The sequence below is a fragment of the Sinocyclocheilus grahami genome, unplaced genomic scaffold (assembly GCF_001515645.1).
Source record: "Sinocyclocheilus grahami isolate Dianchi unplaced genomic scaffold, SAMN03320097.WGS_v1.1 scaffold674.1, whole genome shotgun sequence".
Taxonomy (NCBI): domain Eukaryota; kingdom Metazoa; phylum Chordata; class Actinopteri; order Cypriniformes; family Cyprinidae; genus Sinocyclocheilus; species Sinocyclocheilus grahami.
The window spans coordinates 1,300,133-1,323,793 of NW_015505853.1; the positions used below are offsets into that span (position 1 = coordinate 1,300,133).

The 23,661-nt window shown below is 36.2% G+C and overlaps 1 protein-coding gene across 1 annotated transcript in view; it reads left to right on the forward strand.

The window, feature by feature from the left end:
* Positions 1 to 324: 324 nt before the first annotated feature.
* LOC107559082 (kinesin-like protein KIF13B) overlaps positions 325 to 23,661 on the forward strand; it is a 38,304-nt gene continuing 14,967 nt past the window's right edge. The window contains exons 1-28 of the mRNA XM_016242812.1: positions 325 to 476; positions 565 to 705; positions 1,096 to 1,198; positions 1,604 to 1,697; positions 5,784 to 5,796; positions 7,157 to 7,217; positions 8,505 to 8,597; positions 9,330 to 9,510; positions 9,665 to 9,752; positions 9,844 to 9,978; positions 11,971 to 12,123; positions 12,817 to 12,951; positions 13,148 to 13,281; positions 14,528 to 14,614; positions 14,828 to 15,009; positions 16,298 to 16,505; positions 16,590 to 16,752; positions 18,099 to 18,245; positions 19,523 to 19,728; positions 19,813 to 19,975; positions 21,023 to 21,169; positions 21,695 to 21,702; positions 21,816 to 21,948; positions 22,059 to 22,205; positions 22,658 to 22,665; positions 22,779 to 22,812; positions 23,176 to 23,274; positions 23,385 to 23,531. Of these exons, the coding sequence (XP_016098298.1) occupies positions 1,126 to 1,198; positions 1,604 to 1,697; positions 5,784 to 5,796; positions 7,157 to 7,217; positions 8,505 to 8,597; positions 9,330 to 9,510; positions 9,665 to 9,752; positions 9,844 to 9,978; positions 11,971 to 12,123; positions 12,817 to 12,951; positions 13,148 to 13,281; positions 14,528 to 14,614; positions 14,828 to 15,009; positions 16,298 to 16,505; positions 16,590 to 16,752; positions 18,099 to 18,245; positions 19,523 to 19,728; positions 19,813 to 19,975; positions 21,023 to 21,169; positions 21,695 to 21,702; positions 21,816 to 21,948; positions 22,059 to 22,205; positions 22,658 to 22,665; positions 22,779 to 22,812; positions 23,176 to 23,274; positions 23,385 to 23,531 (3,039 nt within the window). The 5' untranslated portion in view covers positions 325 to 476; positions 565 to 705; positions 1,096 to 1,125. The remainder of the gene's footprint in view (positions 477 to 564; positions 706 to 1,095; positions 1,199 to 1,603; positions 1,698 to 5,783; positions 5,797 to 7,156; positions 7,218 to 8,504; positions 8,598 to 9,329; positions 9,511 to 9,664; positions 9,753 to 9,843; positions 9,979 to 11,970; positions 12,124 to 12,816; positions 12,952 to 13,147; positions 13,282 to 14,527; positions 14,615 to 14,827; positions 15,010 to 16,297; positions 16,506 to 16,589; positions 16,753 to 18,098; positions 18,246 to 19,522; positions 19,729 to 19,812; positions 19,976 to 21,022; positions 21,170 to 21,694; positions 21,703 to 21,815; positions 21,949 to 22,058; positions 22,206 to 22,657; positions 22,666 to 22,778; positions 22,813 to 23,175; positions 23,275 to 23,384; positions 23,532 to 23,661) is intronic.

Genomic DNA, 23,661 nt, shown 5'->3' on the forward strand with positions numbered 1-23,661 from the left:
AAGAAAAACTGAAATAACACATGGTCCTAAGTATTCAGACCCTGTGTGTGTGTATATAGGCCTATACGTTTTTTTGTTTGTTTATAAAGACAGAAAAATACAATATTTCACTCCTGAGTAACTTAATGATACTCAGAAATTTTAATAAACATTGAACTAAAAATGTCACATATTCCCACTTGTCCTCTAACAGCAGGGGTGTGAAGTAACGAATTACAAATACTCACGTTACAGTCATTAAGTAGTTTTTATCAGTAACAGTGAAAATGTAATAAAACCGAGAATTATCATATAGACCCACCGCACCTGACCAATCAGAATCAGCTCCGCGCCGACAGGCCCCGCCCACTCCAGCACTCGTGTGACTGAAGGTGCGGCTCCAGCTGCTCGCTCTGTTTACGGTCCGCCTGTCCCGTATGTGCGTGATTCACCTGCTGTGCTCAGACGCTCCTGGAGATCCGCTGGAGTTTAACACGGTAAGATGGCGAGAGATCAGGAAATTAAACAGGGTGATTTATCGCTGTTTTGCCTTTAATGAACTCTCGTTTGATGTTTGTTCTGTAGGGCCGGGCTGGAAGTGTTTTATTCCCGTCTGGATGCGTCAGTGTGTCTGTTCTGGACATTTAATCTGTAGCAGTTCCGCATGATCACTGCTGGAATGACACGCACAGCTCCTTAACGAGCAGACACACTCTCCATGAACAGGTACAGCCAGGTTTTATTGTATTATAACTGAAAAGTTCTCGAGTTGCAGTCATACATTTGTCATTTGGAACTCTAAATTGTGAAACATTGTTACAGATCAAACGATTGAAACAGTGATTGTTACAATATTACATATGTTTATACAACGAAAGAGAAAGCAGCATTAAAAGAGATGCGACAATTTAACACTTTACATTAAAACATACATAAATAAGAAATAAAAGAGCAATAAAAACAAACCTCTTACATGCAAGTCTATTTAAAATGTAAATATTAAAAATATTCAGAGCTGTTTGAAAAATGAAGGTTATAATTTGTAGTGTTAAATAAATAAGCTGCATAGTCATCTCATGGCGTTATTGCTCATACTTGGATGTTGTAATAACACAGGAACTGGTGAGACAGGTGCAGAAGATCTTCATGATGGATGAAAGTGCTGTGAATGAGTCTAATGTGAAAGTGGCGGTCCGGGTGCGACCCATGAACAGGAGAGGTGAGTGTGACCGTCACAGACTGTGTGTTTGATTCTGGTCTTTATCTGCAGCCCTTATTTCTTTTATGATCCTCATTTATGAAAGCAAACCTTCCCCTTTTGTGGGTCAGTGACTATTGAGGCTGTCAGGATGATGAAAATGAACAAATCTGGGGGAAAAAATCTAGTTTTAAAATGCATAAACTTTATCTTTATGCTGCATTTACATTATTTTTGAAAATGTTTATACTGTGTTCAGCACGCACACACACACACACACACACACACGTATGTCAATTATTTGTTCAATTACATATATAATTGAATAAATCAGAAATATTGCATGTGAAATGCTGTTTGTAAGCAATGATGCAAACAACATTTTGACCAATTTTTGATTGATTGTTATTAATGTGCTTTTTATAGAACGAGACTTAAAGACAAAATGTGTTGTGGACATGGAAGGAAATCAGACCGTCCTGTACCCGGCCAATGGAAACCTGGGAAAGGGCGACAGCAGGTAAACTGGGGTGTGTTTGTGTGGGTGTGTGTTTGTATTTGACTAACACTCAGTACAGTGATATTTGAATATGTAGAGTCATCTAATAAAATGCAAAAATGATCTCTATAGTTGTCTTGACAAGCCTCAAACTTTTGGAGTAATATGAATTCGATCTGAGGAATGTTAGTGCTGTCTGCCTTTGCAATACAATGCTGGGGTGTTCTGAGTAGTTTCTAGTTGATATTTATTGCTCACTAGGTGAAATCACAATTAGTCTGATCACTTAATAAAGTAGGAAAGAAACAGAATCTCTTCCTGTTTTAGTTTGACTCTCTCTCGAGCTGACATTTTGTTTCTTTCTCTACATTCCTCTTCTCCTTTGACCTCCAGTGTCCATAGAAACGAGTGAAGGTTCATTGGCAGGTCAAAAGTAAGCCTGGATACTTGTGCTAAAAACCCAAGAAACTAAATTACTCGTGTATCATTGGGTCTTTTCAGGCAACTTAAAAAACAAAGCTGCACAAATGTGTGCTGTCCTCTTGCCAAGCACCACATAGCTTTACAAAAGATATCTGGTTAACTTCCTGTGAATGCAACTACTGTAGGATTTTAAAATGGAAACACTGAATCCTAGCTTGTCACAGAGTTCACTCACAGTTTACAGTAAAGACATCTTGAAGTTTGGAAGTTATACGTGCCTTGTATATTCCATAGGAATGGTTGCTGAGTGGTTGCTAGGTGGTTGCTGATATGGTTTCTATGGTGGTTGTCAGGGTGTTGTGGGTGGTTGCTAGGGTGTTGCCAGGCAAATGTTAAGGTGTTCCGGGTGGATTCTAGGGCATTTTGTGGTTGTTAAAGTGTTGTGGGTGGTTGCTAGGGTGTTGCCAGGCAAATGTTAAGGTGTTCCGGGTGGATTCTAGGGCATTTTGTGGTTGTTAAAGTGTTGTGGGTGGTTGCTAGGGTGTTGCCAGGCAAATGTTAAGGTGTTCCGGGTGGATTCTAGGGCATTTTGTGGTTGTTAAAGTGTTGTGGGTGGTTGCTAGGGTGTTGCCAGGCAAATGTTAAGGTGTTCCGGGTGGATTCTAGGGCATTTTGTGGTTGTTAAAGTGTTGTGGATGGTTGCTAGGATGTTTCCAGGCAAATGTTAAGGTGTTCCGGGTGGATTCTAGGGCATTTTGTGGTTGTTAAAGTGTTGTGGGTGGTTGCTAGGGTGTTGCCAGGCAAATGTTAAGGTGTTCCGGGTGGATTCTAGGGCATTTTGTGGTTGTTAAAGTGTTGTGGGTGGTTGCTAGGGTGTTGCCAGGCAAATGTTAAGGTGTTCCGGGTGGATTCTAGGGCATTTTGTGGTTGTTAAAGTGTTGTGGGTGGTTGCTAGGGTGTTGCCAGGCAAATGTTAAGGTGTTCCGGGTGGATTCTAGGGCATTTTGTGGTTGTTAAAGTGTTGTGGGTGGTTGCTAAGATTTTCAGAGTGTTTTCTAGGGCATTATGTGGTTGTTAAGATGTTCCAGGCAGTTGCTAGGATGTGGCTAGGCAGTTGAGTGTTTTTTTAGGGCATTGTGTGATTGTTAAGGTGTTCTAGGTGGTTGCTAGGGGGTTGCTAAGCAATTGCTAATGATCTGGGTGGCTTGCAGGGCATTATGTGGTTGTTAAAGCATTCTTGACATCTGTTAGATAGTTGATAAGGTGTTCTGCGTGGTTAATGTGACATTATATGGTTTTCAGAGCATTCTGAGTGGTTGCTGTGGTGTTTCTAAGCAGTTGCTAACATATTCTGGGTGATTCCTAGGGCATTTTGTGGGTGTCACGGTATTCTGAATGGTTGATATGGTATTGTTAGGCAGTTGCTAATGTCCTGGGTGGTTTCTAAGGCATTATGTGGTTGTTAAGGTGTTCTGGGATGTTTATTGGGAATTATGTGGTTGTCAAGTGTTTTGGTGGTTACTAGAGTGTTGATGAAGTATGTGATTATATATTTGTGGTTGTCAAGGTATTATGGGTGGTTGCTAAGGAGTTGCTAATATTGAATATTTTCTGAGTAGTTTCTACGGCATCATGTGGTTGTTAAGGTGTTCTGGGTGGTTGCTAAGGAGTTGCTAAGTAGTTGCTAATGTTCTGGTGGTTTCTAAGGCATTATGCGGTTGTCAATGTGGTCTGGGTGGTTGCTAAGGTGTTGCTAAGCAATTGCTAATGTTCTGTTGGTTTCTAAGGCATTATGCGGTTGTCTGGGTGGTTGCTAAGGTGTTGTGAGTGGTTTCTTGGAGCTTGATGAGCAGTTTTCCAGCCAATATAATAAATGTAAGGTGCCATGTGACATCTTTCATATACTTCTGACTGGTCACACATTAAAAATGGTGTTATCTTTGATAATGTTGCTGCATTTGCATTGGGTGCTATAAAGCTGTTCCCAGTGTTTGTTTATTTATAGCATTGTTGTCATTACTTTTTCCTTTATTTAACCAGACAAGTCAATTGAGACATTGATTTACTGTACAATGGCCTGACGTTTTGATCCATGCATATGTTGCATGCTGTAGTTCTTTACTCCTTTAACACAAAGAGGAGTTTGTTGGTTTTGCAGCAGAGCCTTCATCAGTCAGCAGTGTTTCATATCACCGCTGTCTGATGACTGAAATCAGCTCTCGGTTTTGCATTGGTCGTCTGTCAGCATGCACTAAACTGCACATGCATGTTTGATATATTAAAGACCAGCCGGTTTTCAGCCTGTGCTGGAGCATTATTATCTTCATTCCTTCTCTTTGTCTCCTCTTCCGTTCCTTCTTCTGGTCTCTTTACAAAGGGTGTGCCTGTTTTCTCCGCAAGCCTTTCCCGGAGATCTGGCCGTTTTCCAGGTCACCTTATGCAGGAATCTGCTCTGTCGTGTCCAGCTTCTCTCAGTTTCTCAGTGCTGATCTAGTCATGTTTCAGACCGCTGAGCTGTCTCTGCTGTAACTTGCAGCGGTTTGCGGTGATGGCGTGCAAACAGGTTTTACAGGCTTATACAAGAAAGTTTACTCAAATTCCATAATAATCCCTCACAGCAAGTTTGTGTTTTCATTATGAAGTGCAAGTAGAGACAGCACACTCATGCAGATTCTGTTTGTCATGTAAATGATATCGGGGTGGGTTTTAATTAAAGTAAAACATGAGATGAAGGAGGCTCAAAGCAGATGGTTACATTGTGTAATTCTCGCCCAGGGTTCAGCTTGTCCTTATTTTGCACAAATTTCTGGAATGTTCCTGAAATGCTTTGTCGTCCTCCTGTCATGCTCAGCGTGTGCTTAGGAAAATCTGGAAGTTTGTCCTGATAATTGTTTTGTTGTTTTATAGAAAAAACAACACAATTGTAGCTCTGCAGGATGTTTTAGCTGATGTTATAAGTAGGGATTGCTAAAGGAAATATCATTGTGTGATTTGAACAAGCCTTTAATTATTAAACGTTGGTGCTTAAATCATGTCTTGTTGAGGAAAGGTCATCAGATGCACGATGTTCAGATTTTCAAGTAGATGATAAAATGGGTGAACATATGTACAATAATTGTGTAAATGTGTATTTATACAAACAAATTACAAGGGCATTACCATTCAAAAGTTTGGGGTCTGTAAGATTTTGTATGTTTTTGAAATAAGTCTTACTCTCACCAAAGCTGCATTTATTTGATCAAAAATACAGTAAAATCAGCAATACTGTGAAATATTATTACAATTTAAAGTAACTGGTTTTAAAATGTAAAAATGTCAGATTCAGCATCATTACGCCAGTCTTCAGTGTCACATGATCTTCAGAAATCATTCTAATATGCTGATTTGCTGCTTAAGAAACATTTCTGATTATCATCAATGTTGAAAATAGTTGTGCTGCTTCATGTTTTTGTGGAAACCGTGATGCCGTTTTTTCAGGATTCTTTGATGAATAGAAAGTTCAAAAGAACAGCATTTATTTAAAATAGAACCTTTTGTGACATTATAAACGATTTTACTGTCACTTTTGAATTGATCAATTTAATGTATCCTTGTTGAATAAAAGTATTCATTTCATATATATGATGTAATATATTCATGTGTTTTTCTGTTGTTGTTTTTCCGTCTGTCCTTTTGTGAATGCAGGAGCAAACCAAAGGTGAGTTTTCGTATGTCATTTCTGCATTAAATTCATGTGAACAAATGCATTATTATCACGAATAATGTGCGTGACCGAAAATGGTTTAACTTAAAGCTGCAGTCCATCATTTTTTTGTGTTCAAAATGTACAAAATGTATATAATAAGCGAGTACACCATGAATCCATTTTCCAAACCGTGTTTTCGGCTTGTTCTGAATCACTATGGTACACCTATAATAAGTGTTTATATTCGGACTATTTCGACTGGTTCGGGTAGGTACCGCTGCGGAGTAGCCCTGTACCTGCGTGATTCGCCACAGACATAAACAGAGAGAAGTAGCTCCGGCTACAGTGTTCTTCCGCAAGACGCACGCAGTTCTGTTTATTAACCGCTAGAGCGCCAAAAGTTACGGACTGCAGCTTTAACTGGATTTGTATAAAGTAGGGATGGGCGATACTACTTATTTTGTTTTCGATACGATACCGATATTTTTCAAGGCAGTATCATCGATATCGATACCAATTCGATACTTCTGAACTAAGCTTTTAAATTATGAAATTTATGAAATTATTAAATTACTAAGAGTAAAATGGGTAATGATAAGCACTTAACTTTGTTTTTGTAATTTATTAGGTTATATTTTTGTTTACACATGGTTCAAATACGTTTTTTGTTTACACATGATTCAAATCTATAAATACTACAGTTGAACTACGGTCACTTTAGTAAAATCATGGTTCATTATTATAGGAGACTGCCAGTGAATGGCTGTTACATGCATAAAATGCAACATTTTATTCTGACAGTGTATGATTTCTATTAACATTACAGAATAGAACATGATCAATATTATCTTTCAACGTTCAGTTTAAATAACTGGAATTGCACAAACTGTGTAGGCTACAATTTCAGTTTGTTTAATGTGAAATAACTCAAACACATGTTTTTTTTTTTCCTCTTTCCTCTGATAAGCATTGTTCAGGGCTGCCGTTACCAAAAGCTTTAATGCTTTCTTATGATACTTTTGGGAAACGCAGCCCTGTTTGAGTGCACTGTCAGAAGTGAGTGAATGCTCTCTGTGATGGATTGGGTCTGTCTTGCAACATTTGCATTTCAGATGAGCAGGAAAATAGTTATATCCTACACATATTGTACGCATTATTATATATTTTTTTTTGTTGAATTAACAAAATCACTGGTAAATTTTTTGTTTGAGTATCGATACTCGCGTCAGTATCGATATATCGATACTTTGGATCGATACACCCATCCCTAGTATAAAGTTATTAGTCATGTTGAACATTTAGACGGCTCATTTCAAGCTTGTGACATGCATCTGTTACACAGTCTTTAGACATTTGCGATGTCTCGTTTCAGGTTTTCGCGTATGATTATTGCTTCTGGTCTATGGATGAGGCTGAGACGGCCAAATTTGCAGGTCTGTTGATATTGAAAATGATTCATTTTGCTATAATGACCAACCCTTTTGTGGAAACTATCACTAAACCTCTGTAATGTGTTTATACTGCAGTGATCTGAATCATCAGGGAACATTTATGATGGCAATAGAAACTAATAGACATCATTATTCCCTGCTTATGTTTCCTTGTGAACTTTTCTGAAGAAAAGACAAACCTGTAAAACTGCTTTACCAAATCTACTGATCATCCGCGGTTTATCAAGCTAAAGATTTGTAAAGCTTCAAGACTAGTTAAGCTCTATAAGCAGTTGCTGTGTTTGTTAATTACCTTAGTATTTATTTACTCGTCTTTTAGTTTAAAAAAAAAAGTAAATCAGAAATCACAGTTACAATAACTAACTTACGATGGAAGTAAACTGACAATGAACTTTAAGAAATTTGATAAACTTGAATGGAACCCTTTAAAGGAATAGTTCACCCAAAAATGAAAATGTATTCACTTTCAGGCCATCTGAGATGTAGATGAGTTTGTTTCTTTATCAGATTTGGAGAAATGTAGCATCACATCACTTGCTCAGCAATGGATGCTCTGCAGTGAATGGGTGCCGTCAGAATGAGAGTCCAAACAGCTGATAAAAACATCACAATAATCCACAAGTAATCCACACCACTCCAGTCCATCAGTTAATGCCTTGAGAAGTGAAAAACTGCTTTTTTGCAATGTTTTTTTAACTTGCCAAAATATGAGTCCATAATAACGCTTCCTCCAGTGAGAAAGTCCATCTCCTGGTCCACCACATATTTGTTTAGAGCTGTTTTGGACTGTTTTGGCTTGTAAACCGTGCTTGATCTGTGATTATTTCTTTCTTGATTCAGACAAGACAAAGTGTTATTATGGATATCATATTTTAGACAGAAGCAACAGTTTGAATTTAAAAACATCTTAATGATAGATTTGTTTCTTACAAACACGCAGCTTTTCACTTCACAAGACATTAACTGATGGACTGGAGTGGTGTAGATTACTTGTGGATTATTGTGATGTTTTTATCAGCTGTTTGGACTCTCATTCTGACGGCACCCATTCACTGCAGAGGATCCATTGCTGAACAAGTGATGAAATGCTACATTTCTCCAAATCTGATAAAGAAACAAACTCATCTACATCTTGGACGACCTAATTGTGGGTTCATTTTCATTTTTGGGTGAATTATTATTCCTGTATTTTCAATTGATTTAGTACTGCATGCCATTTATTCTCATTTGCAGTAAATATGTTTATATTGTGTAATGTCTGACTCATAGGTCAGGATGTGGTGTTTCAGTGTCTTGGAGAGAGTCTTTTGGACAGCGCTTTCCAAGGATACAATGCCTGTATATTTGCATATGGGCAAACAGGTAGAGTTAAATTTGCTGGAAAGCTATCTATGCAAAAAATATATTTTAATCTCCATGAAAGGTTTAAGCAGAACTACTTACTGTTTCATAGTACATAACTCTTGGATATCTGCTTTATTTGTTGTAATGTAAATCAATGAGGTTTTCATAACAGTATATCAGACTACTTGCATAAAATGTCAGTTGTCACTCTATATCTCCCAATAATAAGATTTTTAATGCTTAGTTTTATTATCAAAGCTCTGTAGGTTCAAAACATATAATGCAATGCAATACCATGATGATTGAGAGATGATTATGCTCTCAGGTAATATCAGTGGTATGACTTTTTTCAGATGCGTGAAACAGAGGTGGTTAGATATATATATATATATGTAATTATTTGATCAAAGTTAATGCTAGGGACAATTTAGTAGTCGCTGGATATTGGTAGGGACATGTCCCGAGCATCCCAACTAAATTCTACACCCTTGCGCTGCAGGCTCAGGAAAGTCATATACGATGATGGGAACGGCGGAGCAGCCGGGTCTGATCCCACGCCTGTGCAGTTCTCTCCTCTCAGGTAATATCAGTGGTATGACTTTTTTCAGATGCATGAAACAGAGGTGGTTAGATATACATATATGTAATTATTTGATCAAAGTTAATGCTAGGGACAATTTAGTAGTCGCTGGATATTGGTAGGGACATGTCCCGAGCATCCCAACTAAATTCTACACCCTTGCGCTGCAGGCTCAGGAAAGTCATATACGATGATGGGAACGGCGGAGCAGCCGGGTCTGATCCCACGCCTGTGCAGTTCTCTGTTCCAGCGCACCGTACAGGAGCAGAGGGAGGGCGAGAGCTTCACCGTGGAGGTGTCCTACATGGAGATCTACAACGAGAAGGTGCGAGACCTTCTAGATCCCAAAGGGTGAGTCTGTAGAGAGTCTAAATCCTGTTTACATGCTGATCGTTGTCCAATGAAAGCCCGTATTCTGGTTCTTTTTCTGCTGTCAGTCATGAAAACCTTGAATATACTCAGATCAAACTTTGTGTACTGCAAATATTATTGATGTTCCTCTCAGGAGCCGGCAGGCGTTGAGGGTCCGGGAGCATAACGTGTTGGGGCCGTATGTAGACGGTCTGTCCCGCCTCGCTGTGACCAGCTACAAGGTTCTTCCAACACCTTCGAGAAGCTCTTCATGTCAAATGCTCTCGGTGCTGAAGCAGGATGATTGGGAATATCTTTGGTTTGGTTTTTCAGGACATCGAGTCTCTGATGTCGGAGGGGAATAAATCCCGCACTGTGGCGGCCACGAACATGAACGAGGAGAGCAGCCGCTCGCACGCCGTCTTCAACATCATTCTGACGCACACGCTCCGAGACCTGAAGACTGGGGTGAGATGCAGATTGATCTCTTATAGTCTGGATAGTCATTTTTAATCAAAGGTGAAGTGTGTGATTTTTGAGCATATAACTAGATATTTATATTTTCTAAAGACAATGTGAATTTTTGCACCACTCACACTTTCTTCAGAAAATGGAAAAAAAAATATATATAAAAAAACTGAAAAAAAAATTTAATAAAAAAATTATTTATTCATTTTGATTTATTTTTGCAATTCATTTCGGTTTAACTAGTAATGTAGAAATTACACACTGCAGCTTATATATATATATATATATATATATATATATATATATGTATACAGTGCTTTGCGAAAATATTCATACCCCCTCATGTTTTCTGAATTTTTTCCAAGCATATTAAGGAAGAAATAAATGGGTAATTATTACAGATGATTAAATTGTGTATTGAATGTCATCCTAGTGAATCTATAATCTGTAAACCCATTAGTCATGTAATTTAAAATACGCCACGTATTATTTACAGTTCTTACTTTTATTAAAAAGAGGATGCAGTGAGTCTTGAAAAATGTCATTGCTTGCATGTTACACTTACCTTAATGTTTCCCACAAAATCTATTTTAACTGGAGCAAAGACAGTTGGTCCAAGCTTGTCTGAGGGGAGAAAGCCTTTGTAAGTACTATGTCATTTAAACTGTTATTTTCTGGCTAAACATACATAAAAAATTTTTTTTATAAATAAATACATTAATTTAGTAAAAATGGATTCATTGATCAAAAGCGGCAGTCAAGAGTTTTACATTATTACAAAAAAAAAATCTTATTTTAAATAAATGACTTCGCCATAACAGGAATTTTAAAGAAAAATTATTTTACATTGTAAATACATTTCACAATCGTACTGTTTTTACTGTATTTTTGATCAAAGAAATGCAGCCAGGTTAAGCATAACAGACATCATAAAATCTCACCAACCCCCAAATTTTGCATGTTAGTGTATACATGGGTCAAAGACAAAAACGGGTTTAAGCATAAAAACAATAAGTGTAATACTGCTTTAAATTGTTGTTGTTTTTCCCCCCCAATAAATAAAATGTTTTCGGTTTAATTTAATTGCAATTTTGTTTTTGTTTTTCGGAGCAAAAAAAAAATATCATACATTTTTCCCTGATTTACAGAAGAGGCCCACTAAAATGTCATTCAGTGTAACAATCTTGTCAGGCATATTTACAACAAAAATCTATTTTTGACATATTAAATGACTAATTACCTTCACCTCAAATACTAATTAGTTGTAATTTTTATTTTTTTTAATTTGCCACTATCCTAGGTTTTGCCCATTTGTCAGTAAGAAATTTTTACTCAGTTGGTTGTCAGGGCAATATTTCTTATTTTCATACAGTTTATCTTGATGTACTAATATAACTAAAAGTGAAATAAAAATGAACTGAAACTATAAATAAAAAAAATAGAAAAAATTACTAAAACTTTAACTAAATTTAAAATAAACAGAAAATATATAAATAAAAACCTAATTCAAAATAAAAACTATACTGTAATAGTATCTCAGTAAATAAAATTACACTGCTCTAAAGTTAGCATGAAATCAAAATTGACTCTGTTTATTGCACGTTACTGGTCTTATTGTAAACAATTCATCCATGCATTTTTGTTTTTGTAAAAGATTTTTGACTTCAGTAATCTTGAATCGAATTCTGATAACTTGCTCTTCCTGTGATTGTTCACATGATGTCTATGACAGATGTAAGTCTGTGCTGCTGTGAAGCCAGTTACATTCAGATCTGCCTTTATTCCAGTATGCAGTGCTCATTTTCACAATCCAATTAACAAATGATGATTAAAAAGTCCTGTCTTACCTTTGTTCCTCTTGTCATTTGGAAATGCATCACAATACAGAAGTAAATTCTGCTTCATGCTGACTTAATAGAAAAGGCAGGTCTGTTGACTGTATTGTTGTCATAGATTGAAATGTATTGTTTGTGTGGACGGGGTTGATTTCAGACGAGTGGAGAGAAGGTGAGTAAACTCAGTCTGGTGGATCTGGCCGGCAGTGAGAGAGCAGATAAAACTGGAGCTGGAGGAGAAAGACTCAAAGAAGGCAGCAACATTAACAGGTCAAACACACACAGACACACACACATTTGTTTATACCATGTTGGGGATTTTCGTTCCTAAATTTCTTAATTTGATTAATCCGCTAATATTTGGCCATTTTGACCCTGTCTGATAGTGTGTCAGATTGTTTTAGTTTTTTTTGTTTAAGCATTTATTTAAATAAAAATTTTTATTTATTTATTTTAACTATTTAATTACATGACTCTCTTTTTATTTATTAAAAATTTTAAATATTTGTGTTTATAAATAATTGTAATTCATAATGCTTATTTGTGAAGCATATATAGCAATAGTAGCATAATAACTAGTTGTCTCACATTTTTACCCTAAAAATACATAATTTTTCCATCTAAAAATATTTGGGCATTTTCAGACCCATTTTTTACTTTTTTATTTATTTGTATAGTTGTTTAATTGTACATTAAAAAATGTTGTAGGATTTATTTTTTGTAACACATTGAAATAAACATGACTTTTTTAAGAAGAAAGACAAAATTATTTTTTGAAACTGTAAATAAACCAAAAATGAGTGGAGAGCGTTTTACAAGAAAATACTATTTCAGTGTGTAATTGTTGATCTGTTTTTTGTAATTGTCAGCATATCACCGCATGCGGGTTTTGTCAGGATCTTCTGCATTTAAAGAAATGATAAAACCCCTCAGGACAGTCAGCAAAACACACACAGAAGTGTGGATGACATTCCTCTGAACTGAAGTATGTTTGCTTCTTCAGGAGCGACAGAAGCAGCTGGAGAGTTTGGGAATTTCTCTGCAGTCGTCTGGGATCAGAGTCATTGATGATAAATGCTTCCTGGTCAACCTGAACGCAGACCCCGCTCTCAACGAGCTGCTCGTCTATTACTTAAAGGTACAGACACAGATGAATACAGATCAGTGTTACGGTCTCCGCTTGAATATTTTATATAAAACTATTCATATGCGTGCATGTATAAATGTTGATTGACTATCAGCTGTAATATTTGTTCATTTGAAAGTGCCATGTTTTGGTGAAGTTTGGTGTGGATGAGGTGTTGTATTTCATTGATGTGTGTGTTTATGTGCAGGAACACATAACTCGTGTGGGTTCTGCAGACTCTCAGGACATTCAGTTGTGTGGTTTGGCAATTCAGTCAGAGCATTGTGTTATAGACATCAAACTAGAGACGGGAATCACGCTCACCCCGAAGAGAAACGCTCGGTAATCTCACACACACACAGATTCAGGCAAGCGGAGTATTACACGCAAAACAGTGTGAAATTTACACAAAACTGTCTAAAATTGTAAATGATTTCTAAAAGTATTACTAAAACTTTCAAATAAACATTAATTGAAAATAAATAAAATATAAAATATGTATTTAGCTTATTTCTGAAATAATTTCATCTAGTTGCCAAGGCAACATTTTCATTTAGTTTAACTTGAAATAACTATTAAAATATCTCAAACTAAAACTGAAATAAAAATTTATAAAAACTGTGTAGATATTTTTACATTTTTCTTTTTTTAATATGTTCTTAAATTATATTTGTAATTTATTTATAAACTAATGAAAATGACAAAAGCATGCAACAAAATTACAAAAACCTTAACTAAATGAAATAATAAAACTAAAAACTAAATTTTAAGTTAAAAAAAATCTAAATGTTAATACAAACTATAATAGTGTCTCGATGATACTAAAGTAACACTGAATGTAAATTATGCTGAAATGAAAAGATGTATTTATTTGCACTAATAGTGCACTATGTATGTGCACTAGTAACAAAATGTATTTGCACTGTGTTGCACTAAGAGTGCACTATTGACCCAGTTTATATGCACTATTTGCACTAATAATGCACTATTTATTTGCACTAATTAGTTATTTACACTAATAGCACACTATGCACTTTGTTTTGCACTTTAACCCAGTTCATATTCACTATTTGCACGAACAGTGCATTATTTATGTGCACTAATTAATCAGTTATCTGCACTAATGGTGCTCCATTTATGTGCAAAACCATTAGTTCACATAAATAACCAGTACAGAACAATTGAAAGAAAATGTGATTTAATGGTTTTTATTTATCCATTCATATGTATGTTTATATATTCATTATATTATATTTTTATATATGTGTATATATTTAAAATAAACAAATTTTATAATTATTTTAAAGTAATTGTATTGTAAATAAATTGTAAATTGCTAATCTAATAATCAAATACAACAATTAAAGTATATAATATTTAGAATAAACTATATATTGCATGTACAGTAGACAGTTATATTAACTGCTATATACAAATCCTGTTATATAAAGCTTAAACCCAAAATGTTGATGTCCGGCTTTACATACTCATAACTATGTATTAGTCTGTCTCTACTCTATAGCTAGTGATAGTATGTAAGAATATGTGTGTATGTGATGATTCATGTAGTGTCTGTCTCTGTGTGCAGCACATGTGTGAACGGCACTGTGGTCTCGTCTCCCGTCCAGCTGCATCATGGGGATCGAATCCTCTGGGGAAACAACCACTTCTTCAGGTCAGTGAGACACATTTACACTCGGGTACTGGGTTTAATTGCGTTTCATTGATTTGATGTCCATTAAAATGGATTTGTTTAGTTAGATTAAAATCTTAAAGACACCATTTAATGTGTCCTCTTCTTAAACGACCCCTGAAAAAAGTGTCAAATTGACCCAAAGCCGTGTGTGTGAGTGTTTACTGACTGTACTATTCTCTTTGTGTTTCTCAGGATCAGTGTGTCGAACGTGTATCGTGTTGGTGTTGAGGATGAGGAGGGGTGTACGAGGAAGGCCGGTCTTCCTGAGCATCTGGATGTGGATGTAGACAGTCTCAGTCACGCCTCCAGTGACAACAGCTTCAGTTTTGAGTCCGCACAGACGGAAGTCATGATGAAAGCGCTGGGAAACAACGGTAAGAGGCACGGCACACAACAGACAACCTGCTACTGTCAATATAACCCCTTCTAAAGGGTGATTCTGGGCTGCTTTAAGTGTTGCAAACTAATAAAAAAACACTTTGAGATCCAAGTGAAATTGAATGGTGCTACATTTAAATTGAATGGCAGTTGTACCAGTATTCTTCTGTAATGTTTTAGTTGCATTACATTTTTAATCACCATGCCTATTTTTGAGAGCATGCGTAAACAAAAATAACTAGTAATATTTGTCATATATATAATGAAAAATGTATTCCTTTTTGTCTTGTTGTAATAAATAACATTACATATAGTTTTTCTGGCTTCTAAATGGATATAACAAAAATTAGAATTTTTTTATTTTATTCTAGATTTTTTTATTTAATCTAGAAAGACTTTTTAGAGAGCATGTGTAAACAAACATATCCATTAATATATTTATTTAATTGAATAACATCACATGTACTTTAAAATGTGTTTTATATAGATTTTATTATTATTAAAAAAAAAATTATATTTCTCATAGATCATGATTTTTAGTTTTTCATTAAAATGAATAACATCACATAAAATGTGAATTCAGGCTTTTAAACAGATTTAACAAAAATGAGAAATTATTTGGCATATTTTTTTCCCCTTTATACTAGTATTTTTTAAATGTATTGTAGAAAGACTTTTTTAGAGGGCCCATGAAAACAAAAATATCCACTAATATTTCTCATCTGTCATGTAATTTTTTTGTTTGTTTCCCCAGCATTTAAATATATTTAACACTCAACACTTCCATCTTTATAGATATGTGTTTGTGTATGTTATGTAATTTGTATTAATTTCTGAAATAAAAGTAATCAAATTATATATATAAAAAAATATATATTTTCCATCTTTTTATATGGACAGTTTTTCCATTATATTTTGACACTAAAAGCTTTATTAGATAAATAAATAAAACATATTTAAAGTATTTTAATTAAATGTGTATTCATCTGCATTTTGACCAACTTATTTTTTTTAGTATGCAACTCTTTCATGCAAAGCATGCACATGGTTCAGGAGATATTATTTTACTGCACAAGAAGAGAAAGAATAAAAAAAAAAATAGATAAATAAAAACCAAAACAACAAAAGCAATATATAAAGAACAACAGCGCTGGATGGAATCTTAATACACAAAGGAAGACAAAGCATTAACCAGCCAGTCTATTTGAAATCCGATATACTTCAGAAAAGCATATGCTTATTCTGAGCATTTTGTTTTTAATGAGTGAAATGTGTGTGTCTCAGAGCCGCTGCAGTCGGTGCTTCACTCTCTGGAGCGCAGGCATGAGGAGGAGAAGCGCTCGGCTCTGGAGCGACAGCGGCTGATGTACGAGCAGGAGCTGCAGCAGCTGCGCAGAAGTCTGTCGACAGAGCTGCAGATGCAGGGCTCTCACCTGCAGCAGCAGCGCCTGGTCTCCTCTCAGAGCCCACTACGCCAGTGGAGTGGCGAGAGGTGAGAGCCGAGCACAAACTTGCACTCAGTGTGTTTTGAGTTGTGTGTGTGTGTGTACTAAATATCAGGTTTCTGTGCTTTCAGGGAAGTTTTGATGAATCGAAGTCTGCGTAAGCTCAAAGATCAGATTGTGAAGGCCAATCTGCTGGTTCAGGAGGCTGGATTCATCGCTGAAGAGCTCAACAAGAAAACCGAATATAAAGTCACACTGCAGATCCCGGCTGCTAACCTCAACGCCAACCGCAAGGTCAGGAGAGACACTCTGTGCGTGTGTGTGCGCGCGCGCGTGTTATTGATTGTTGACGTATTTGTCCGGTTATATTTTTAACATTAATGTTATAGATGTATGGTGTCATATTTGTGAACCGTTCAAAAAGAATGGTTCGTTTAAATGGTTCAGTCAACAAGCAAGGCTTCGTAAAACGTTCTTAGGAAACTGAACTGGATGACATGTTTGTCACAGTCTGTATAACTTACTCGAAAACATATTAAATGTTCAATAAAATATTCATTCAATTGGCATACTATTCATCAGGGTTCAATGTGTGTGTGCGCGTGCATGTGTGTGTGCGCGTGCGTGCGCGCATGTTATTGATTGTTGACGTATTTGTCCGGTTATATTTTTAACATTAATGTTATAGATGTATGGTGTCATATTTGTGAACCGTTCAAAAAGAATGGTTCGTTTAAATGGTTCAGTCAACAAGCAAGGCTTCGTAAATCGTTCTTAGGAAACTGAACTGGATGACATGTTTGTCACAGTCTGTATAACTTACTCGAAAACATATTAAATGTTCAATAAAATATTCATTCAATTGGCATACTATTCATCAGGGTTCACATAGTCATGGAAGATCTGGAAAAATCAGATCTGGAAAAAAAAACTTTTTGAAAGAAATTAATACTTTTATTCAGCAAGGATGCATTAAATTGATCAAAAGTGACAGTGAAGACATTTATAATGTTACAAAAATTTGATTTAAAATAAATGCTGTTCTTCTGAATTTTTGATTCATCAAAGAATCCTGAAAAAAATCTCACTTTTCCACAAAAATACTTGGGAAGGACAACTATTTTCAACATTGGTAATAATCAGAAATGTTTCTTGAGCATCAAATCAGCATATTAGAATGATTTCTGAAGATCATGTGACACTGAAGACTGGAGTAATGATGCTGAAAATTCAGCTTTACATCACAGCAATAAATTACTTTTTACTATATAGTCAATTAGAAAACAGTTATTTAAAATTGTAATAATATTTCACAATATTACTGTTTTACTGTATTTTTTTTAACAAATTAATGCAGCCTTGATGAGCAGAAGAAACTTAAAAAAATCGTACCAACCCCAAACATTAAACAATAGTCTGTTTTTTATTATAATTTATTCTAAAATGTATTTCATCAGCCAGAAATTGTTCTTTGTGGGTTTAGTCTCTATAAACATGAGCAGTCAGAGAAATTCAGACATTGAAAGTGGTTCAGAGGAAGTGATTTGAACATTACAGTATATACTAATAGAGGAGCTTGTTGAAATGTGGGTTAGGGTGAAAATGCCGCTTTAATAAAGGCTGATGTTTTCTGAGCGCAGCGGGACACGGTTCTGAGCGAGCCGGCGGTGGAGGTGAGGAGGAAGGGCAAAGGAAAGCAGATCTGGTCCGTGGAGAAGATGGAGAACCGGCTGCTGGACATGAGAGAGCTCTACCAGGAGTGGAAAGACTATGACGAGGACGATCCTGTATGTCAAATCACATGACAACTTCCTACATTATCAGAATTACCATAGTACACATTACTGTGTTTTTACTCTAGCATTATTAACTGCTGTGTGACAATGCTATTTTGGAGCTATTAATGTAGCATTTATTATTATTGTTGTTGTTGTTGTTGTTATTATCAAGTCATTTTAATATTATTTGTTTTTATTATTTAATATTGTCATTATTTTTAATATTAGATTATTTAATAATTTTTTTTACCTTCATTTTATTTGAAATCCTTGAACTTTTTTTTTCATTATTTTTAATTACAAATGTATCTCTCAATTAATTTGAGGCTATAAAAAACTGAAAGTATCAATTATATTATAAAATGATTATATTTAGGAAAAATATAGAAGTCTCTTAATTAATATGAGGCAATATCAATTAAAAAAAAAAGTTTTAAAATTATTTGAATTTTAAAGGGGTCATATGATGCTTTTATAAAGATCATTATTTTGTGTATTTGGTGTAACAGAATATGTTGACATGCTTTAATTTTCAAAAATCACAATATTTTTCAAATACTGTACATTATTGTAGGTCCTCTATGCCCCGCCTCTCTCAAACGCTTCGTTTTCTACAAAGTCCCTCCTTCCGACAAGCGCAGTCTGCTCTGATTGGCCAGCTGACCCAGTGCATTGTGATTGGCCGAACACCGCAAGCACTTGTCGGAAATGTAACGCCCCTTACCATAATCGCGAGCTTCATCTTTCAAAATAAATGTAAAGACAGAGCCCCGAAAGGGGAACAGAGTCGCGTGACAGACACAGTGATGAAGCTGGTATGTGTTTGCAGTACACAAGCCACGGTTAAGACAGCTGACTCCACTGTGATGATATATATTTTCCATCTTTTTATATGGACAGTTTTTCCATTATATTTTGACACTAAAAGCTTTATTAGATAAATAAATAAAACATATTTAAAGTATTTTAATTAAATGTGTATTCATCTGCATTTTGACCAACTTATTTTTTTTAGTATGCAACTCTTTCATGCAAAGCATGCACATGGTTCAGGAGATATTATTTTACTGCACAAGAAGAGAAAGAATAAAAAAAAAAATAGATAAATAAAAACCAAAACAACAAAAGCAATATATAAAGAACAACAGCGCTGGATGGAATCTTAATACACAAAGGAAGACAAAGCATTAACCAGCCAGTCTATTTGAAATCCGATATACTTCAGAAAAGCATATGCTTATTCTGAGCATTTTGTTTTTAATGAGTGAAATGTGTGTGTCTCAGAGCCGCTGCAGTCGGTGCTTCACTCTCTGGAGCGCAGGCATGAGGAGGAGAAGCGCTCGGCTCTGGAGCGACAGCGGCTGATGTACGAGCAGGAGCTGCAGCAGCTGCGCAGAAGTCTGTCGACAGAGCTGCAGATGCAGGGCTCTCACCTGCAGCAGCAGCGCCTGGTCTCCTCTCAGAGCCCACTACGCCAGTGGAGTGGCGAGAGGTGAGAGCCGAGCACAAACTTGCACTCAGTGTGTTTTGAGTTGTGTGTGTGTGTGTACTAAATATCAGGTTTCTGTGCTTTCAGGGAAGTTTTGATGAATCGAAGTCTGCGTAAGCTCAAAGATCAGATTGTGAAGGCCAATCTGCTGGTTCAGGAGGCTGGATTCATCGCTGAAGAGCTCAACAAGAAAACCGAATATAAAGTCACACTGCAGATCCCGGCTGCTAACCTCAACGCCAACCGCAAGGTCAGGAGAGACACTCTGTGCGTGTGTGTGCGCGCGCGCGTGTTATTGATTGTTGACGTATTTGTCCGGTTATATTTTTAACATTAATGTTATAGATGTATGGTGTCATATTTGTGAACCGTTCAAAAAGAATGGTTCGTTTAAATGGTTCAGTCAACAAGCAAGGCTTCGTAAAACGTTCTTAGGAAACTGAACTGGATGACATGTTTGTCACAGTCTGTATAACTTACTCGAAAACATATTAAATGTTCAATAAAATATTCATTCAATTGGCATACTATTCATCAGGGTTCACATAGTCATGGAAGATCTGGAAAAATCAGATCTGGAAAAAAAAACTTTTTGAAAGAAATTAATACTTTTATTCAGCAAGGATGCATTAAATTGATCAAAAGTGACAGTGAAGACATTTATAATGTTACAAAAATTTGATTTAAAATAAATGCTGTTCTTCTGAATTTTTGATTCATCAAAGAATCCTGAAAAAAATCTCACTTTTCCACAAAAATACTTGGGAAGGACAACTATTTTCAACATTGGTAATAATCAGAAATGTTTCTTGAGCATCAAATCAGCATATTAGAATGATTTCTGAAGATCATGTGACACTGAAGACTGGAGTAATGATGCTGAAAATTCAGCTTTACATCACAGCAATAAATTACTTTTTACTATATAGTCAATTAGAAAACAGTTATTTAAAATTGTAATAATATTTCACAATATTACTGTTTTACTGTATTTTTTTTAACAAATTAATGCAGCCTTGATGAGCAGAAGAAACTTAAAAAAATCGTACCAACCCCAAACATTAAACAATAGTCTGTTTTTTATTATAATTTATTCTAAAATGTATTTCATCAGCCAGAAATTGTTCTTTGTGAGTTTAGTCTCTATAAACATGAGCAGTCAGAGAAATTCAGACATTGAAAGTGGTTCAGAGGAAGTGATTTGAACATTACAGTATATACTAATAGAGGAGCTTGTTGAAATGTGGGTTAGGGTGAAAATGCCGCTTTAATAAAGGCTGATGTTTTCTGAGCGCAGCGGGACACGGTTCTGAGCGAGCCGGCGGTGGAGGTGAGGAGGAAGAGCAAAGGCAAGCAGATCTGGTCCGTGGAGAAGATGGAGAACCGGCTGCTGGACATGAGAGAGCTCTACCAGGAGTGGAAAGACTATGACGAGGACGATCCTGTATGTCAAATCACATGACAACTTCCTACATTATCAGAATTACCATAGTACACATTACTGTGTTTTTACTCTAGCATTATTAACTGCTGTGTGACAATGCTATTTTGGAGCTATTAATGTAGCATTTATTATTATTGTTGTTGTTGTTGTTATTATCAAGTCATTTTAATATGATTTGTTTTTATTATTTAATATTGTCATTATTTTTAATATTAGATTATTTAATAATTTTTTTTACCTTCATTTTATTTGAAATCCTTGAACTTTTTTTTTCATTATTTTTAATTACAAATGTATCTCTCAATTAATTTGAGGCTATAAAAAACTGAAAGTATCAATTATATTATAAAATGATTATATTTAGGAAAAATATAGAAGTCTCTTAATTAATATGAGGCAATATCAATTAAAAAAAAAAGTAAAAAAATTACAATACACAAGAATAGCAATGACCTGAGGATATGCATGCTCGTTCATAGAAAGTTTTGGCTATGAATTAATGAAAGAAGTCCTTTCCTATGGCAGAAAGGAAAGTGTTTGGTTGACAAAACAGTTTGGGTTTAGGAATACTCCAACTAGGGTGCCAGGACTTGTTGGTTGTTATTCGGGTTTAACTCAAGCTTTTTTCTGTGTTGTGTGCGTGCAGGTGGAGTGAAGTGACCCGCAGGCTGGAGCTCTGGGTTCAGATCCTGGAGCTGAATGATGCTGGAGAGTTTGTGCCGGTGGAGGTTCAGCCAGCTAAGGACGTCTGCACAGGAGGAATATTTCAGCTTAAACAGGTCTGTGTGGACATTAATGATAGTAAAACTAGATTTTGACATGTTTTTTTCTGTAGAAGATCTGATTTTACCGATGCAGTTCCTGACTTGATTCGGTGTCTGTGTGGCAGGGTCAGTCCAGGCGTGTTCAGGTGGAGGTGCGTTCGGTCCAGGACTCCGGCACCATGCCTCTGATCACCGAGTCTGCACTCAACATCTCCATCGGCAATGTGGAAGTCCATCAAACTCGATCTGGCAAAAGCACAGAGACCCAGAGGGTGAAATACTCATCTTTACCTTGTTTTAAAAAAAAATTATTAACAGTTTTAAACAATTTCACGCAGAAATGTTGATTCAAATGTTGGCTAACTTTAAGAAAATTTTGAACCAACTCGAACACTAAAATCACAGGTAACCCAAAAAACATTGAATGCATTAAAGGAACACTCCACTATTTTTGAAAATAGGCTCATTTTCCATCTCCCCTAGAGTTAAACAGTTGAGTTTTACCATTTTCGAATCCATTCAGCCGATCTCCGGGTCTGGTGGTAGCACTTTTAGCTGTAGCTTAGCATAGATCATTGAATCTGATTAGACCGTTAGCATCTCGCTCAAAAATGATCAATAAAAAATTACAATACACAAGAATAGCAATGACCTGAGGATATGCATGCTCGTTCATAGAAAGTTTTGGCTATGAATTAATGAAAGAAGTCCTTTCCTATGGCAGAAAGGAAAGTGTCTGGTTGACAAAACAGTTTGAGTTTAGGAATACTCCAACTAGGGTGCCAGGACTTGTTGGTTGTTATTCGGGTTTAACTCAAGCTTTTTTCTGTGTTGTGTGCGTGCAGGTGGAGTGAAGTGACCCGCAGGCTGGAGCTCTGGGTTCCGTACTAAGACCGATGGAAAATTAAAAGTTGTGATTTTCTAGGCCGGTATGGCTAGGAACTAGAGTCTCATTCCGGCGTAATAATCAAGGAACTTTGCTGCCGTACCATGTGTGCAGCAGGCACAATGATATTACGCAGCGCCTGTTGCACACATGGTACGGCAGCAAAGTTCCTCGATTATTACGCCGGAATGAAAATATAGTTCCTAGCCATACCGGCCTAGAAAATCACAACTTTTCATTTTCCGTCGGTCTTAGTACACGATGTAACTACAGAAGAGTCAAGTTTTAAATAGGAAAAATATAGAAACTCTTTGGTCATTTTTGAGCGAGATGCTAACGGTCTAATCAGATTCAAGGTTCAGATCCTGGAGCTGAATGATGCTGGAGAGTTTGTGCCGGTGGAGGTTCAGCCAGCTAAGGACGTCTGCACAGGAGGAATATTTCAGCTTAAACAGGTCTGTGTGGACATTAATGATAGTAAAACTAGATTTTGACATGTTTTTTTCTGTAGAAGATCTGATTTTACCGATGCAGTTCCTGACTTGATTCGGTGTCTGTGTGGCAGGGTCAGTCCAGGCGTGTTCAGGTGGAGGTGCGTTCGGTCCAGGACTCCGGCACCATGCCTCTAATCACCGAGTCTGCACTCAACATCTCCATTGGCAATGTGGAAGTCCATCAAACTCGATCTGGCAAAAGCACAGAGACCCAGAGGGTGAAAAACTCATCTTTACCTTGTTTTAAAAAAAAATTATTAACAGTTTTAAACAATTGTTGCTGCGTAATATCATTGCGCCTGCTGCACCCATGGTACGGCAGCAAAGTTCCTTGATTATTACGCCGGA